Source organism: Salvelinus fontinalis, chromosome 31 (assembly GCF_029448725.1).
Source record: "Salvelinus fontinalis isolate EN_2023a chromosome 31, ASM2944872v1, whole genome shotgun sequence".
Taxonomy (NCBI): domain Eukaryota; kingdom Metazoa; phylum Chordata; class Actinopteri; order Salmoniformes; family Salmonidae; genus Salvelinus; species Salvelinus fontinalis.
The window spans coordinates 17136181-17154259 of NC_074695.1; the positions used below are offsets into that span (position 1 = coordinate 17136181).

Sequence of the window (18079 nt, forward strand, 5' to 3'; positions counted from 1 at the left end):
GAGATAGAGGCGATGAAGAGGTAAAGAGAGATAGAGGCGATGAAGAGGTAAAGAGAGATAGAGGCGATGAAGAGGTAAAGAGAGATAGAGGCGATGAAGAGGTAAAGAGAGATAGAGGCGATGAAGAGGTAAAGAGAGATAGAGGCGATGAAGAGGTAAAGAGAGATAGAGGCGATGAAGAGGTAAAGAGAGATAGAGGCGATGAAGAGGTAAAGAGAGGTAGAGGCGATGAAGAGGTAAAGAGGGGTAGAGGCGTGGAAGAGGTAAAGAGGGGTAGAGGCGTGGAAGAGGTAAAGAGGGGTAGAGGCGTGGAAGAGGTAAAGAGGGGTAGAGGCGTGGAAGAGGTAAAGAGGGGTAGAGGCGTGGAAGAGGTAAAGGCGATGAAGAGGTAAAGAGGGGTAGAGGCGTGGAAGAGGTAAAGAGGGGTAGAGGCGTGGAAGAGGTAAAGGCGATGAAGAGGTAAAGAGGGGTAGAGGCGTGGAAGAGGTAAAGAGGGGTAGAGGCGTGGAAGAGGTAAAGGCGATGAAGAGGTAAAGGCGATGAAGAGGTAAAGGCGATGAAGAGGTAAAGACGAAGAAAGAGGTAAAGGCGATGAAGAGGTAAAGGCGATGAAGAGGTAAAGGCGATGAAGAGGTAAAGGCGATGAAGAGGTAAAGGCGATGAAGAGGTAAAGAGGGGTAGAGGTAAAGAGGGGTAGAGGCGTGGAAGAGGTAAAGAGGGGTAGAGGCGTGGAAGAGGTAAAGAGGGGTAGAGGCGTGGAAGAGGTAAAGAGGGGTAGAGGCGTGGAAGAGGTAAAGAGGGGTAGAGGCGTGGAAGAGGTAAAGAGGGGTAGAGGCGTGGAAGAGGTAAAGAGGGGTAGAGGCGTGGAAGAGGTAAAGAGGGGTAGAGGCGTGGAAGAGGTAAAGAGGGGTAGAGGCGTGGAAGAGGTAAAGAGGGGTAGAGGCGTGGAAGAGGTAAAGAGGGGTAGAGGCGTGGAAGAGGTAAAGAGGGGTAGAGGCGTGGAAGAGGTAAAGAGGGGTAGAGGCGATGAAGAGGTAAAGGCGATGAAGAGGTAAAGAGGTAGAGGCGCGGAAGAAGTAGAGGCGCGGAAGAGGTAGAGGCGCGGAAGAGGTAGAGGCGCGGAAGCGGTAGAGGCGCGGAAGCGGTAGAGGCGCGGAAGCGGTAGAGGCGCGGAAGCGGTAGAGGCGCGGAAGCGGTAGAGGCGCGGAAGCGGTAGAGGCGCGGAAGCGGTAGAGGCGCGGAAGCGGTAGAGGCGCGGAAGCGGTAGAGGCGCGGAAGAGGTAGAGGCGTGGAAGAGGCAAAGAGAGGTAGAGGCGTGGAAGAGGTAAAGAGAGGTAGAGGCGTGGAAGAGGTAAAGAGAGGTAGAGGCGTGGAAGAGGTAGAGGCGTGGAAGAGGTAGAGGCGTGGAAGAGGTAAAGAGAGGTAGAGGCGTGGAAGAGGTAAAGAGAGGTAGAGGCGTGGAAGAGGTAAAGAGAGGTAGAGGCGTGGAAGAGGTAAAGAGAGGTAGAGGCGTGGAAGAGGTAAAGAGAGGTAGAGGCGTGGAAGAGGTAAAGAGGTAGAGGCGTGGAAGAGGTAAAGAGAGGTAGAGGCGTGGAAGAGGTAAAGAGAGGTAGAGGCGTGGAAGAGGTAAAGAGAGGTAGAGGCGTGGAAGAGGTAAAGAGAGGTAGAGGTCGTGGAAGAGGTAAAGAGAGGTAGAGGCGTGGAAGAGGTAAAGAGAGGTAGAGGCGTGGAAGAGGTAAAGAGAGGTAGAGGCGTGGAAGAGGTAAAGAGAGGTAGAGGCGTGGAAGAGGTAAAGAGAGGTAGAGGCGTGGAAGAGGTAAAGAGAGGTAGAGGCGTGGAAGAGGTAAAGAGAGGTAGAGGCGTGGAAGAGGTAAAGAGAGGTAGAGGCGTGGAAGAGGTAAAGAGAGGTAGAGGCGTGGAAGAGGTAAAGAGAGGTAGAGGCGTGGAAGAGGTAAAGAGAGGTAGAGGCGTGGAAGAGGTAAAGAGAGGTAGAGGCGTGGAAGAGGTAAAGAGAGGTAGAGGCGTGGAAGAGGTAGAGGCGTGGAAGAGGTAAAGAGATAGAGGCGTGGAAGAGGTAAAGAGGGGTAGAGGCGTGGAAGAGGTAAAGAGGGGTAGAGGCGTGGAAGAGGTAAAGAGGGGTAGAGGCGATGAAGAGGTAAAGAGGGGTAGAGGCGATGAAGAGGTAAAGGCGATGAAGAGGTAAAGAGGGGTAGAGGCGATGAAGAGGTAGAGGCGCGGAAGAGGTAGAGGCGCGGAAGAGGTAGAGGCGCGGAAGAGGTAGAGGCGCGGAAGAGGTAGAGGCGCGGAAGAGGTAGAGGCGCGGAAGAGGTAGAGGCGCGGAAGAGGTAGAGGCGCGGAAGAGGTAGAGGCGCGGAAGAGGTAGAGGCGCGGAAGAAGTAGAGGCGCGGAAGAGGTAGAGGCGCGGAAGAGGTAGAGGCGCGGAAGCGGTAGAGGCGCGGAAGCGGTAGAGGCGCGGAAGCGGTAGAGGCGCGGAAGCGGTAGAGGCGCGGAAGCGGTAGAGGCGCGGAAGCGGTAGAGGCGCGGAAGCGGTAGAGGCGCGGAAGCGGTAGAGGCGCGGAAGCGGTAGAGGCGCGGAAGCGGTAGAGGCGCGGAAGCGGTAGAGGCGCGGAAGCGGTAGAGGCGCGGAAGCGGTAGAGGCGCGGAAGCGGTAGAGGCGCGGAAGCTGTAGAGGCGCGGAAGCTGTAGAGGCGCGGAAGCGGTAGAGGCGCGGAAGCGGTAGAGGCGCGGAAGCGGTAGAGGCGCGGAAGCGGTAGAGGCGCGGAAGCGGTAGAGGCGCGGAAGCGGTAGAGGCGCGGAAGAGGTAGAGGCGCGGAAGAGGTAGAGGCGCGGAAGAGGTAGAGGCGCGGAAGAGGTAGAGGCGCGGAAGAGGTAGAGGCGTGGAAGAGGTAAAGAGAGGTAGAGGCGTGGAAGAGGTAGAGGCGTGGAAGAGGTAGAGGCGTGGAAGAGGTAGAGGCGTGGAAGAGGTAGAGGCGTGGAAGAGGTAAAGAGAGGTAGAGGCGTGGAAGAGGTAAAGAGAGGTAGAGGCGTGGAAGAGGTAAAGAGAGGTAGAGGCGTGGAAGAGGTAAAGAGAGGTAGAGGCGTGGAAGAGGTAAAGAGAGGTAGAGGCGTGGAAGAGGTAAAGAGAGGTAGAGGCGTGGAAGAGGTAAAGAGAGGTAAAGGCAATGAAGAGGTAAAGAGATAGAGGCGATGAAGAGGTAAAGAGAGATAGAGGTGATGAAGAGGTAAAGAGAGATAGAGGTGATGAAGAGGTAAAGAGAGATAGAGGTGATGAAGAGGTAAAGAGAGATAGAGGCGATGAAGAGGTAAAGAGAGATAGAGGCGATGAAGAGGTAAAGAGAGATAGAGGCGATGAAGAGGTAAAGAGAGATAGAGGCGATGAAGAGGTAAAGAGAGATAGAGGCGATGAAGAGGTAAAGAGAGATAGAGGCGATGAAGAGGTAAAGAGAGATAGAGGCGATGAAGAGGTAAAGAGAGATAGAGGCGATGAAGAGGTAAAGAGAGATAGAGGCGATGAAGAGGTAAAGAGAGATAGAGGCGATGAAGAGGTAAAGAGAGATAGAGGCGATGAAGAGGTAAAGAGAGATAGAGGCGATGAAGAGGTAAAGAGAGGTAGAGGCGATGAAGAGGTAAAGAGGGGTAGAGGCGTGGAAGAGGTAAAGAGGGGTAGAGGCGTGGAAGAGGTAAAGAGGGGTAGAGGCGTGGAAGAGGTAAAGAGGGGTAGAGGCGTGGAAGAGGTAAAGAGGGGTAGAGGCGTGGAAGAGGTAAAGAGGGGTAGAGGCGTGGAAGAGGTAAAGAGGGGTAGAGGCGTGGAAGAGGTAAAGAGGGGTAGAGGCGTGGAAGAGGTAAAGAGGGGTAGAGGCGTGGAAGAGGTAAAGAGGGGTAGAGGCGTGGAAGAGGTAAAGAGGGGTAGAGGCGTGGAAGAGGTAAAGAGGGGTAGAGGCGTGGAAGAGGTAAAGAGGGGTAGAGGCGTGGAAGAGGTAAAGGCGATGAAGAGGTAAAGAGGTAGAGGCGCGGAAGAGGTAGAGGCGCGGAAGAGGTAGAGGCGCGGAAGAGGTAGAGGCGCGGAAGAGGTAGAGGCGCGGAAGCGGTAGAGGCGCGGAAGCGGTAGAGGCGCGGAAGCGGTAGAGGCGCGGAAGCGGTAGAGGCGCGGAAGCGGTAGAGGCGCGGAAGCGGTAGAGGCGCGGAAGCGGTAGAGGCGCGGAAGCGGTAGAGGCGCGGAAGCGGTAGAGGCGCGGAAGCGGTAGAGGCGCGGAAGCGGTAGAGGCGCGGAAGCGGTAGAGGCGCGGAAGCGGCAAAGAGAGGTAGAGGCGTGGAAGAGGTAGAGGCGTGGAAGAGGTAGAGGCGTGGAAGAGGTAGAGGCGTGGAAGAGGTAAAGAGAGGTAGAGGCGTGGAAGAGGTAAAGAGAGGTAGAGGCGTGGAAGAGGTAAAGAGAGGTAGAGGCGTGGAAGAGGTAAAGAGAGGTAGAGGCGTGGAAGAGGTAAAGAGAGGTAGAGGCGTGGAAGAGGTAAAGAGAGGTAGAGGCGTGGAAGAGGTAAAGAGAGGTAGAGGCGTGGAAGAGGTAAAGAGAGGTAGAGGCGTGGAAGAGGTAGAGGCGTGGAAGAGGTAGAGGCGTGGAAGAGGTAAAGAGAGGTAGAGGCGTGGAAGAGGTAGAGGCGTGGAAGAGGTAAAGAGAGGTAGAGGCGTGGAAGAGGTAAAGAGAGGTAGAGGCGTGGAAGAGGTAAAGAGAGGTAGAGGCGTGGAAGAGGTAAAGAGAGGTAGAGGCGTGGAAGAGGTAAAGAGAGGTAGAGGCGTGGAAGAGGTAAAGAGAGGTAGAGGCGTGGAAGAGGTAAAGAGAGGTAGAGGCGTGGAAGAGGTAAAGAGAGGTAGAGGCGTGGAAGAGGTAAAGAGAGGTAGAGGCGTGGAAGAGGTAAAGAGAGGTAGAGGCGTGGAAGAGGTAAAGAGAGGTAGAGGCGTGGAAGAGGTAAAGAGAGGTAGAGGCGTGGAAGAGGTAAAGAGAGGTAGAGGCGTGGAAGAGGTAAAGAGAGGTAGAGGCGTGGAAGAGGTAAAGAGAGGTAGAGGCGTGGAAGAGGTAAAGAGAGGTAGAGGCGTGGAAGAGGTAAAGAGAGGTAGAGGCGTGGAAGAGGTAAAGAGAGGTAGAGGCGTGGAAGAGGTAGAGGCGTGGAAGAGGTAAAGAGATAGAGGCGTGGAAGAGGTAAAGAGAGGTAGAGGCGTGGAAGAGGTAAAGAGAGGTAGAGGCGTGGAAGAGGTAAAGAGGGGTAGAGGCGTGGAAGAGGTAAAGAGGGGTAGAGGCGTGGAAGAGGTAAAGAGGTAAAGGCGATGAAGAGGTAAAGAGGTAGAGGCGTGGAAGAGGTAGAGGCGCGGAAGAGGTAGAGGCGCGGAAGAGGTAGAGGCGCGGAAGAGGTAGAGGCGCGGAAGAGGTAGAGGCGCGGAAGAGGTAGAGGCGCGGAAGAGGTAGAGGCGCGGAAGAGGTAGAGGCGCGGAAGAGGTAGAGGCGCGGAAGTGGTAGAGGCGCGGAAGAGGTAGAGGCGTGGAAGAGGTAAAGAGAGGTAGAGGGGTGGAAGAGGTAAAGAGATAGAGGCGTGGAAGAGGTAAAGAGAGGTAGAGGCGTGGAAGAGGTAAAGAGAGGTAGAGGCGTGGAAGAGGTAAAGAGGGGTAGAGGCGTGGAAGAGGTAAAGAGGGGTAGAGGCGTGGAAGAGGTAAAGAGGGGTAGAGGCGATGAAGAGGTAAAGGCGATGAAGAGGTAAAGAGGTAGAGGCGCGGAAGAGGTAGAGGCGCGGAAGAGGTAGAGGCGCGGAAGAGGTAGAGGCGCGGAAGAGGTAGAGGCGCGGAAGAGGTAGAGGCGCGGAAGAGGTAGAGGCGCGGAAGAGGTAGAGGCGCGGAAGAGGTAGAGGCGCGGAAGAGGTAGAGGCGCGGAAGAGGTAGAGGCGCGGAAGCGGTAGAGGCGCGGAAGAGGTAGAGGCGTGGAAGAGGTAAAGAGAGGTAGAGGCGTGGAAGAGGTAAAGAGAGGTAAAGGCAATGAAGAGGTAAAGAGATAGAGGCGATGAAGAGGTAAAGAGAGATAGAGGTGATGAAGAGGTAAAGAGAGATAGAGGTGATGAAGAGGTAAAGAGAGATAGAGGTGATGAAGAGGTAAAGAGAGATAGAGGCGATGAAGAGGTAAAGAGAGATAGAGGCGATGAAGAGGTAAAGAGAGATAGAGGCGATGAAGAGGTAAAGAGAGATAGAGGCGATGAAGAGGTAAAGAGAGATAGAGGCGATGAAGAGGTAAAGAGAGATAGAGGCGATGAAGAGGTAAAGAGAGATAGAGGCGATGAAGAGGTAAAGAGAGATAGAGGCGATGAAGAGGTAAAGAGAGATAGAGGCGATGAAGAGGTAAAGAGAGATAGAGGCGATGAAGAGGTAAAGAGAGATAGAGGCGATGAAGAGGTAAAGAGAGATAGAGGCGATGAAGAGGTAAAGAGAGGTAGAGGCGATGAAGAGGTAAAGAGGGGTAGAGGCGTGGAAGAGGTAAAGAGGGGTAGAGGCGTGGAAGAGGTAAAGAGGGGTAGAGGCGTGGAAGAGGTAAAGAGGGGTAGAGGCGTGGAAGAGGTAAAGAGGGGTAGAGGCGTGGAAGAGGTAAAGAGGGGTAGAGGCGTGGAAGAGGTAAAGAGGGGTAGAGGCGTGGAAGAGGTAAAGAGGGGTAGAGGCGTGGAAGAGGTAAAGAGGGGTAGAGGCGTGGAAGAGGTAAAGAGGGGTAGAGGCGTGGAAGAGGTAAAGAGGGGTAGAGGCGTGGAAGAGGTAAAGAGGGGTAGAGGCGTGGAAGAGGTAAAGAGGGGTAGAGGCGTGGAAGAGGTAAAGGCGATGAAGAGGTAAAGAGGTAGAGGCGCGGAAGAGGTAGAGGCGCGGAAGAGGTAGAGGCGCGGAAGAGGTAGAGGCGCGGAAGCGGTAGAGGCGCGGAAGCGGTAGAGGCGCGGAAGCGGTAGAGGCGCGGAAGCGGTAGAGGCGCGGAAGCGGTAGAGGCGCGGAAGCGGTAGAGGCGCGGAAGCGGTAGAGGCGCGGAAGCGGTAGAGGCGCGGAAGCGGTAGAGGCGCGGAAGCGGTAGAGGCGCGGAAGCGGTAGAGGCGCGGAAGCGGTAGAGGCGCGGAAGCGGTAGAGGCGCGGAAGCGGTAGAGGCGCGGAAGCGGCAAAGAGAGGTAGAGGCGTGGAAGAGGTAGAGGCGTGGAAGAGGTAGAGGCGTGGAAGAGGTAGAGGCGTGGAAGAGGTAAAGAGAGGTAGAGGCGTGGAAGAGGTAAAGAGAGGTAGAGGCGTGGAAGAGGTAAAGAGAGGTAGAGGCGTGGAAGAGGTAAAGAGAGGTAGAGGCGTGGAAGAGGTAAAGAGAGGTAGAGGCGTGGAAGAGGTAAAGAGAGGTAGAGGCGTGGAAGAGGTAAAGAGAGGTAGAGGCGTGGAAGAGGTAAAGAGAGGTAGAGGCGTGGAAGAGGTAGAGGCGTGGAAGAGGTAGAGGCGTGGAAGAGGTAAAGAGAGGTAGAGGCGTGGAAGAGGTAGAGGCGTGGAAGAGGTAAAGAGAGGTAGAGGCGTGGAAGAGGTAAAGAGAGGTAGAGGCGTGGAAGAGGTAAAGAGAGGTAGAGGCGTGGAAGAGGTAAAGAGAGGTAGAGGCGTGGAAGAGGTAAAGAGAGGTAGAGGCGTGGAAGAGGTAAAGAGAGGTAGAGGCGTGGAAGAGGTAAAGAGAGGTAGAGGCGTGGAAGAGGTAAAGAGAGGTAGAGGCGTGGAAGAGGTAAAGAGAGGTAGAGGCGTGGAAGAGGTAAAGAGAGGTAGAGGCGTGGAAGAGGTAAAGAGAGGTAGAGGCGTGGAAGAGGTAAAGAGAGGTAGAGGCGTGGAAGAGGTAAAGAGAGGTAGAGGCGTGGAAGAGGTAAAGAGAGGTAGAGGCGTGGAAGAGGTAAAGAGAGGTAGAGGCGTGGAAGAGGTAAAGAGAGGTAGAGGCGTGGAAGAGGTAGAGGCGTGGAAGAGGTAAAGAGATAGAGGCGTGGAAGAGGTAAAGAGAGGTAGAGGCGTGGAAGAGGTAAAGAGAGGTAGAGGCGTGGAAGAGGTAAAGAGGGGTAGAGGCGTGGAAGAGGTAAAGAGGGGTAGAGGCGTGGAAGAGGTAAAGAGGTAAAGGCGATGAAGAGGTAAAGAGGTAGAGGCGTGGAAGAGGTAGAGGCGCGGAAGAGGTAGAGGCGCGGAAGAGGTAGAGGCGCGGAAGAGGTAGAGGCGCGGAAGAGGTAGAGGCGCGGAAGAGGTAGAGGCGCGGAAGAGGTAGAGGCGCGGAAGAGGTAGAGGCGCGGAAGAGGTAGAGGCGCGGAAGTGGTAGAGGCGCGGAAGAGGTAGAGGCGTGGAAGAGGTAAAGAGAGGTAGAGGGGTGGAAGAGGTAAAGAGATAGAGGCGTGGAAGAGGTAAAGAGAGGTAGAGGCGTGGAAGAGGTAAAGAGAGGTAGAGGCGTGGAAGAGGTAAAGAGGGGTAGAGGCGTGGAAGAGGTAAAGAGGGGTAGAGGCGTGGAAGAGGTAAAGAGGGGTAGAGGCGTGGAAGAGGTAAAGAGGGGTAGAGGCGATGAAGAGGTAAAGGCGATGAAGAGGTAAAGAGGTAGAGGCGCGGAAGAGGTAGAGGCGCGGAAGAGGTAGAGGCGCGGAAGAGGTAGAGGCGCGGAAGAGGTAGAGGCGCGGAAGAGGTAGAGGCGCGGAAGAGGTAGAGGCGCGGAAGAGGTAGAGGCGCGGAAGAGGTAGAGGCGCGGAAGAGGTAGAGGCGCGGAAGAGGTAGAGGCGCGGAAGCGGTAGAGGCGCGGAAGAGGTAGAGGCGTGGAAGAGGTAAAGAGAGGTAGAGGCGTGGAAGAGGCGTGGAAGAGGTAGAGGCGTGGAAGAGGTAGAGGCGTGGAAGAGGTAAAGAGGCGTGGAAGAGGTAGAGGCGTGGAAGAGGTAGAGGCGTGGAAGAGGTAAAGAGAGGTAGAGGCGTGGAAGAGGTAAAGAGAGGTAGAGGCGTGGAAGAGGTAAAGAGAGGTAGAGGCGTGGAAGAGGTAGAGGCGTGGAAGAGGTAGAGGCGTGGAAGAGGTAGAGGCGTGGAAGAGGTAAAGAGAGGTAGAGGCGTGGAAGAGGTAAAGAGAGGTAGAGGCGTGGAAGAGGTAAAGAGAGGTAGAGGCGTGGAAGAGGTAAAGAGAGGTAGAGGCGTGGAAGAGGTAAAGAGAGGTAGAGGCGTGGAAGAGGTAAAGAGAGGTAGAGGCGTGGAAGAGGTAAAGAGAGGTAGAGGCGTGGAAGAGGTAAAGAGAGGTAGAGGCGTGGAAGAGGTAAAGAGAGGTAGAGGCGTGGAAGAGGTAAAGAGAGGTAGAGGCGTGGAAGAGGTAAAGAGAGGTAGAGGCGTGGAAGAGGTAAAGAGAGGTAGAGGCGTGGAAGAGGTAAAGAGAGGTAGAGGCGTGGAAGAGGTAAAGAGAGGTAGAGGCGTGGAAGAGGTAAAGAGAGGTAGAGGCGTGGAAGAGGTAAAGAGAGGTAGAGGCGTGGAAGAGGTAGAGGCGTGGAAGAGGTAAAGAGATAGAGGCGTGGAAGAGGTAGAGGCGTGGAAGAGGTAAAGAGATAGAGGCGTGGAAGAGGTAAAGAGAGGTAGAGGCGTGGAAGAGGTAAAGAGAGGTAGAGGCGTGGAAGAGGTAAAGAGGGGTAGAGGCGTGGAAGAGGTAAAGAGGGGTAGAGGCGTGGAAGAGGTAAAGAGGTAAAGGCGATGAAGAGGTAAAGAGGTAGAGGCGTGGAAGAGGTAGAGGCGCGGAAGAGGTAGAGGCGCGGAAGAGGTAGAGGCGCGGAAGAGGTAGAGGCGCGGAAGAGGTAGAGGCGCGGAAGAGGTAGAGGCGCGGAAGAGGTAGAGGCGCGGAAGAGGTAGAGGCGCGGAAGAGGTAGAGGCGCGGAAGTGGTAGAGGCGCGGAAGTGGTAGAGGCGCGGAAGAGGTAGAGGCGTGGAAGAGGTAAAGAGAGGTAGAGGGGTGGAAGAGGTAAAGAGATAGAGGCGTGGAAGAGGTAAAGAGAGGTAGAGGCGTGGAAGAGGTAAAGAGAGGTAGAGGCGTGGAAGAGGTAAAGAGGGGTAGAGGCGTGGAAGAGGTAAAGAGGGGTAGAGGCGTGGAAGAGGTAAAGAGGGGTAGAGGCGATGAAGAGGTAAAGGCGATGAAGAGGTAAAGAGGTAGAGGCGCGGAAGAGGTAGAGGCGCGGAAGAGGTAGAGGCGCGGAAGAGGTAGAGGCGCGGAAGAGGTAGAGGCGCGGAAGAGGTAGAGGCGCGGAAGAGGTAGAGGCGCGGAAGAGGTAGAGGCGCGGAAGAGGTAGAGGCGCGGAAGAGGTAGAGGCGCGGAAGCGGTAGAGGCGCGGAAGCGGTAGAGGCGCGGAAGAGGTAGAGGCGTGGAAGAGGTAAAGAGAGGTAGAGGCGTGGAAGAGGTAGAGGCGTGGAAGAGGTAGAGGCGTGGAAGAGGTAGAGGCGTGGAAGAGGTAGAGGCGTGGAAGAGGTAAAGAGAGGTAGAGGCGTGGAAGAGGTAAAGAGAGGTAGAGGCGTGGAAGAGGTAAAGAGAGGTAGAGGCGTGGAAGAGGTAGAGGCGTGGAAGAGGTAGAGGCGTGGAAGAGGCGTGGAAGAGGTAGAGGCGTGGAAGAGGCGTGGAAGAGGTAGAGGCGTGGAAGAGGCGTGGAAGAGGTAGAGGCGTGGAAGAGGCGTGGAAGAGGTAGAGGCGTGGAAGAGGTAAAGAGAGGTAGAGGCGTGGAAGAGGTAAAGAGAGGTAGAGGCGTGGAAGAGGTAAAGAGAGGTAGAGGCGTGGAAGAGGTAAAGAGAGGTAGAGGCGTGGAAGAGGTAAAGAGAGGTAGAGGCGTGGAAGAGGTAAAGAGAGGTAGAGGCGTGGAAGAGGTAAAGAGAGGTAGAGGCGTGGAAGAGGTAAAGAGAGGTAGAGGCGTGGAAGAGGTAAAGAGAGGTAGAGGCGTGGAAGAGGTAAAGAGAGGTAGAGGCGTGGAAGAGGTAAAGAGAGGTAGAGGCGTGGAAGAGGTAAAGAGAGGTAGAGGCGTGGAAGAGGTAAAGAGAGGTAGAGGCGTGGAAGAGGTAAAGAGAGGTAGAGGCGTGGAAGAGGTAAAGAGAGGTAGAGGCGTGGAAGAGGTAAAGAGAGGTAGAGGCGTGGAAGAGGTAAAGAGGGGTAGAGGCGATGAAGAGGTAAAGGCGATGAAGAGGTAGAGGCGTGGAAGAGGTAGAGGCGTGGAAGAGGTAGAGGCGTGGAAGAGGTAGAGGCGTGGAAGAGGTAGAGGCGTGGAAGAGGTAGAGGCGTGGAAGAGGCGTGGAAGAGGTAGAGGCGTGGAAGAGGCGTGGAAGAGGTAGAGGCGTGGAAGAGGCGTGGAAGAGGTAGAGGCGTGGAAGAGGCGTGGAAGAGGTAGAGGCGTGGAAGAGGCGTGGAAGAGGTAGAGGCGTGGAAGAGGCGTGGAAGAGGTAGAGGCGTGGAAGAGGTAAAGAGAGGTAGAGGCGTGGAAGAGGTAAAGAGAGGTAGAGGCGTGGAAGAGGTAAAGAGAGGTAGAGGCGTGGAAGAGGTAAAGAGAGGTAGAGGCGTGGAAGAGGTAAAGAGAGGTAGAGGCGTGGAAGAGGTAAAGAGAGGTAGAGGCGTGGAAGAGGTAAAGAGAGGTAGAGGCGTGGAAGAGGTAAAGAGAGGTAGAGGCGTGGAAGAGGTAAAGAGGGGTAGAGGCGATGAAGAGGTAAAGGCGATGAAGAGGTAAAGAGGTAAAGGCGATGAAGAGGTAAAGAGGTAAAGGCGATGAAGAGGTAAAGAGGTAAAGGCGATGAAGAGGTAAAGAGGTAGAGGCGATGAAGAGGTAAAGAGGTAGAGGCGCGGCGGAAGAGGTAGAGGCGCGGCGGAAGAGGTAGAGGCGCGGCGGAAGAGGTAGAGGCGCGGCGGAAGAGGTAGAGGCGCGGCGGAAGAGGTAGAGGCGCGGCGGAAGAGGTAGAGGCGCGGCGGAAGAGGTAGAGGCGCGGCGGAAGAGGTAGAGGCGCGGCGGAAGAGGTAGAGGCGCGGCGGAAGAGGTAGAGGCGCGGCGGAAGAGGTAGAGGCGCGGCGGAAGAGGTAGAGGCGCGGCGGAAGAGGTAGAGGCGCGGCGGAAGAGGTAGAGGCGCGGCGGAAGAGGTAGAGGCGCGGCGGAAGAGGTAGAGGCGCGGCGGAAGAGGTAGAGGCGCGGCGGAAGAGGTAGAGGCGCGGCGGAAGAGGTAGAGGCGCGGCGGAAGAGGTAGAGGCGCGGAAGCGGTAGAGGCGCGGAAGCGGTAGAGGCGCGGAAGCGGTAGAGGCGCGGAAGCGGTAGAGGCGCGGAAGCGGTAGAGGCGCGGAAGCGGTAGAGGCGCGGAAGCGGTAGAGGCGCGGAAGCGGTAGAGGCGCGGAAGCGGTAGAGGCGCGGAAGCGGTAGAGGCGCGGAAGCTGTAGAGGCGCGGAAGCGGTAGAGGCGCGGAAGCGGTAGAGGCGCGGAAGCGGTAGAGGCGCGGAAGCGGTAGAGGCGCGGAAGCGGTAGAGGCGCGGAAGCGGTAGAGGCGCGGAAGCGGTAGAGGCGCGGAAGCGGTAGAGGCGCGGAAGCGGTAGAGGCGCGGAAGAGGTAGAGGCGCGGAAGAGGTAGAGGCGCGGAAGAGGTAGAGGCGCGGAAGAGGTAGAGGCGCGGAAGAGGTAGAGGCGTGGAAGAGGTAAAGAGAGGTAGAGGCGTGGAAGAGGTAGAGGCGTGGAAGAGGTAAAGAGAGGTAGAGGCGTGGAAGAGGTAGAGGCGTGGAAGAGGTAGAGGCGTGGAAGAGGTAGAGGCGTGGAAGAGGTAGAGGCGTGGAAGAGGTAGAGGCGTGGAAGAGGTAGAGGCGTGGAAGAGGTAGAGGCGTGGAAGAGGTAGAGGCGTGGAAGAGGTAGAGGCGTGGAAGAGGTAGAGGCGTGGAAGAGGTAGAGGCGTGGAAGAGGTAGAGGCGTGGAAGAGGTAGAGGCGTGGAAGAGGTAGAGGCGTGGAAGAGGTAAAGAGAGGTAGAGGCGTGGAAGAGGTAAAGAGAGGTAGAGGCGTGGAAGAGGTAAAGAGAGGTAGAGGCGTGGAAGAGGTAAAGGCAATGAAGAGGTAAAGAGATAGAGGTGTGGAAGAGGTAAAGAGAGATAGAGGTGATGAAGAGGTAAAGAGGGGTAGAGGCGTGGAAGAGGTAAAGGCGATGAAGAGGTAGAGGCGTGGAAGAGGTAAAGAGGGGTAGAGGCGATGAAGAGGTAAAGAGAGGAAGATTCTAAAAACAGAGCGATAAACCGGTAAGACACTACGATAGCGCCGATCAAAACGGATGGCGGGGAAATAAGGAGTTGGCCTCAACAACGGAGATACAGAGTACACCATGTTCAAAAGGTCCAAAGAACAAACATCTCTGGTATGCCTGTATGAGTCAAGAAAAGGAACAGAAGAGTTTGGAAAAACACGGTCTGAGTACAAGACAAACCAGTTAGCAGCATACCAATTGATTCACAGACCATCTTCAACACCCCACTATTCAATTAAAGCTGTGAGGCACAAACGCCCTGCTGGTGGTGTTGACTGACTGCAGAGGACATTCATTGCATTCAAAGACACTGTATTGCTAATGCAGAGCAGGTTTAGCTGTCCACCTTTCCAAAACCCAATAGACACACTGGTTGGGTAGGCTGTGAGCTGGCCCACTACCAAACCTCTGCCAGAAGGATACGTAGGATACGTTATGTTACGTAGGAGGTGCTACAGCTATAACCACACCTTATTGGAGTGATTACATAAAGCCACATAACCAATTGCATTTGCACATCCACATTTTGTGTTCACTTGAGAGCAACATACCGTACATTCAATTATAAAATGGTCATACTTGTGAAGGACAGGGTACGTTATCTTAAAAGGAACATTCCTCCCACCCAGCTGACCCACAAGCCTGAGGTGTTTCCATAACAACCTCCTGCAGCAGTATAGGGCCCTGTGTGTTCTGGCCAAGGTCCACAGCTATAGGCCCAGATAGCTGATACACCTCCACATGTACAGGTTGGTAGGGAAACGTGCAAAACACACATTAAACTAGTGATGGGGGGGTCTATACAGTTAAATGTTGAGATATTATTACTTTTTTTTTTTACTCCAATTTCATGATATCCAATTGGTAGTTACAGTCTTGTCCCATCGCTGCAACTCCGTGCGAACTCAGGAGAGGCAAAGGTCAAGAGCCATGCGCCCTCCGAAACACGTCCCTGCCAAGCCACACTGCTTCTTGACACACTGCTCACTTAACCCAGAAGTCAGCCTCACCAATGTGTCGGAGGAAACACCGTACACCTGGCGACCGTGTCAGCGTGCAGTGCTAGAGTAACACCTCCATCACTGCATGCAATGCAGTGCCTTAGACCACGGCACCACTCGGGAGGCCCAGAGATATTATTTTTGACAATGTATCGTATTGTTTTGACAATATCACAATATTATTTTTTAGCTAGTTGGCTGTACCAAAACGTCAGTATTTTTTGTTCATAGCTTGTTCTCCTTTTTAATATAGGGAGACCATTTGTTTTGTCAAAAACATATTTACTGGAACATTGATCTGGCCTTACTGCCATTAGCCCATAGAAATGCATTGAATAACAGACTAAAGGAAGATTGTTTTGAAGTGTCTGTCCTATATCTGAGAGATATAAGAAAGATCAGGAAACTATTTATAAAATACATTTTACACATATTCAACCCCCCTTTGGGGGGGATAAACAACTTCCATACATACTTCCATAATTTTTTAAAACTGGTACTGCCTTCAGGCGAGTCTTGAGGCTTCTGGACGTCCTACAGCAAAACAATGTACAGTATTCTAGCAGACTAACACTTACAATAGACTAACTCAAAGAAACCAATGAACTGATTTCACTAAATCTACATCCAGGGCTGTTTACACAGGCAGCCCAATTCTAATATTTTTTTCCATCTAATTTGTCTTTTGACCAATTACATCAGATATTTTTCAGAGCTAGTCTGATTGGTCAGAAGACCAATTCCATAAATCAGAATTTGTCTGCTTGTGTAAACACAGTCAAAGAGGTCTGAACAATAGGTTTCTGCTGCGCACACAAGGGAAGCTGTGGTCTCCATAAACATAACACTACAAGAACATTCCAAAAGTCATCTAGAGGTTTTTCAACAGCTTCCATTTCCTCTAATGGACTGTTAGTTTAGTTTGATGGATGGATGTGTTTAACATAATCCCTCAGGTCATTTCAGCCAGCCAAGCAGACTTCCATACTCACCAGTGGTGATATAGTCTGCATTCTTCTTGAAGTGGGTGAGGATGAGGTAGGACAGTATATAGAGGCAGGTGAAGAGGAGGACACCGATCTTGACAGAAGAAGTAAACAAAAGACCAAAAGATTAGGCTAATACAGATCATTGCATATTACCAGGATTTTACTTGAAAGACATCTTTTGTTTTCTTGGAAAATATGCAGCTCAGTTGAATAATCCCAACCTCAGTCTAAAAAGAGTCTAAATAAACATCAGGTAAATGTTGAGGTAATATCTTCAGATCAGCACATACAACAGATCAAGTCACCTAGGTCGTTTGGTTTAAACTCAGACTCTCTCTGACAGTTGATTATCATCTTTATTTACATTTGAGTCATTTCGCAGGTCTACGCTCTTATCCAAAGCGACTTACAGTAGTGAGTGTATACTTTTCTGTACTGGTCCCCAGTGGGAATCGAACCCACAACCTGGCATTACAAGCGCCATGCTCTACCAACTGATCCACACAGGACTATGTTATGTTGGTCATCATCACTAGGAGCTGTACTCATTATGGCTGACATGAATTGCTGTGTAAGTGATTATCGAAGAAGCTTGACATGGTTGGGGGTCCTTGAGTGTGCAGACATACTTTGACTGTACCAAGGTTATTATAGTAAACCGAAAAATAAAATGAACTAACTAAACTAAATGAAAAAACTATTTAGTAAACTGAAATACAAACTATTATCGTTGACTCCAAAACTAACTAAAATCCATCATGAATTATGTTAAGTTTCTTTATTCTAAATTTAGGACAAAAATCAAATGGGGTTTTCAATCTTTTTTTCTACTGGGATTTTCATGCTTCTGACAGGTCACATGGAGATTACCGTTACATGATCAAGTCAGACTCGGCAAGATGACATTTCCACCAGCAGCACAGCAGATATTGACATGAGCGCCATGCAATACCTCTCTCACACAGTCATGGCGCTGTGGTACAAGTGGTAGCTGCAGCTACAGGACCAAAACAGCAGAGAAGTTTAGCCTCACGCATCAACGCTCCTGGTTGCGGCGGAAACCCACTACTACTGTTTACTTGGTGCATCTACATCACACATCGACCCACTACTACTGTTTACTTGGTGCATCTACATCACACATCGACCCACTACTACTGTTTACTTGGTGCATCTACATCACACATCGACCCACTACTACTGTTTACTTGGTGCATCTACATCACACATCGACCCACTACTACTGTTTACTTGGTGCATCTACATCACACATCGACCCACTACTACTGTTTACTTGGTGCATCTACATCACACATCGACCCACTACTACTGTTTACTTGGTGCATCTACATCACACATCGACCCACTACTACTGTTTACTTGGTGCATCTACATCACACATCGACCCACTACTACTGTTTACTTGGTGCATCTACATCACACATCGACCCACTACTACTGTTTACTTGGTGCATCTACATCACACATCGACCCACTACTACTGTTTACTTGGTGCATCTACATCACACATCGACCCACTACTACTGTTTACTTGGTGCATCTACATCACACATCGACCCACTACTACTGTTTACTTGGTGCATCTACATCACACATCGACCCACTACTACTGTTTACTTGGTGCATCTACATCACACATCGACCCACTACTACTGTTTACTTGGTGCATCTACATCACACATCGACCCACTACTACTGTTTACTTGGTGCATCTACATCACCTCGCTGAGTCTACCTTCAAACCTAATCTATAACCTGACCCATCACTATGCAATACTGCTCCACAATGGCAAGAAGTGACATCCCAGAACGTAAACAAACACATACATGGCTCCTAGCCTCCCAAGCATAGGCTACTTCGTCCCCTAAAAATAAATAGAAAAACAGAGGTAGTATTTTTTTTTATAGCAAACTTAAAACAAATGTAAAAAAAATACTCAATCTGATCTAAAAAACTGAAACTGAATTTCAAATAGAAATCTTAACTAACATTAAAAAAACTAAAGAAAATCACAACAGTAATAACAGTGGAATGTAGAGAACAGAGGAGGATAGACAGGATACAGCTGGCTGGACAGGATAACAGGAGGATAGACAGGATACAGAGGGCTGGACAGGATAACAGAGGGCTGGACAGGATAACAGAGGGCTGGACAGGATAACAGAGGGCTGGACAGGATAACAGAGGGCTGGACAGGATAACAGAGGGCTGGACAGGATAACAGAGGGCTGGACAGGATAACAGAGGGCTAGATAACAGAGGATAGACAGGATAACAAGGGGCTAGAAAGGATACAGCTGGCTGGACAGGATAGCAGGGGGCTAGATAACAGAGGAGGATAGAGAGGATACAGCTGGCTGGACAGGATAACAGAGGAGAATAGAGAGGATACAGCTGGCTGGACAGGATAACAGGGGGCTAGAAGGGATACAGCTGGCTGGACAGGATAACAGGGGGCTAGATAACAGAGGAGGATAGAGAGGATACAGCTGGCTGGACAGGATAGCAGGGGGCTAGATAACAGAGGAGGATAGAGAGGATACAGCTGGCTGGACAGGATAGCAGGGGGCTAGATAACAGAGGATAGACAGGATAACAGGGGGCTAGAAGGGATACAGCTGGCTGGACAGGCTGACTGGGGGCTAGAAAGGATACAGCTGGCTGGACAGGATAACAGGGGGCTAGATAACAGACGAGGATAGAGAGGATACAGCTGGCTGGACAGGATAACAGGGGGCTAGAAGAGATACAGCTGGCTGGACAGGATAGCAGGGGGCTAGATAACAGAGGAGGATA

The 18079-nt window shown here is 52.6% G+C and overlaps 1 protein-coding gene and 3 long non-coding RNA genes across 8 annotated transcripts in view; 3 read left to right on the forward strand and 1 right to left on the reverse strand.

Moving 5' to 3' along the window:
* Nucleotides 1-18079, reverse strand: part of LOC129829675 (limb region 1 homolog-like protein) — a 37159-nt gene that overhangs the window by 11929 nt on the left and 7151 nt on the right. The window contains exon 2 of one of the 3 annotated variants that reach the window (XM_055891531.1): nucleotides 15265-15352. In XM_055891531.1, coding sequence (XP_055747506.1) covers nucleotides 15265-15352 — 88 coding nt within the window. Of the gene's footprint in view, nucleotides 1-15264; nucleotides 15353-18079 lie in introns of those variants that run through there. The other 2 variants (XM_055891532.1, XM_055891533.1) reach the window with 2 other exon arrangements.
* LOC129829678 (uncharacterized) lies at nucleotides 5105-5590 on the forward strand. The gene is made up of 3 exons (XR_008755433.1): nucleotides 5105-5153; nucleotides 5354-5387; nucleotides 5541-5590. It is a non-coding gene; the product is annotated as an uncharacterized LOC129829678 (long non-coding RNA).
* Nucleotides 7922-9163, forward strand: LOC129829676 (uncharacterized). The gene is made up of 5 exons (XR_008755429.1): nucleotides 7922-7970; nucleotides 8171-8204; nucleotides 8358-8401; nucleotides 8926-9023; nucleotides 9058-9163. It is a non-coding gene; the product is annotated as an uncharacterized LOC129829676 (long non-coding RNA).
* On the forward strand, nucleotides 9458-12723 carry LOC129829677 (uncharacterized). Of its 3 annotated transcripts, none has more exons than XR_008755431.1 (5): nucleotides 9458-9506; nucleotides 9749-9782; nucleotides 9953-9996; nucleotides 10464-10578; nucleotides 12647-12723. It is a non-coding gene; the product is annotated as an uncharacterized LOC129829677 (long non-coding RNA). The 3 variants fall into 3 exon arrangements; XR_008755430.1 differs by lacking the exon at nucleotides 12647-12723 and adding an exon at nucleotides 10708-10773; XR_008755432.1 differs by lacking the exon at nucleotides 12647-12723 and adding an exon at nucleotides 10579-10643 and having other exon boundaries at nucleotides 10447-10507.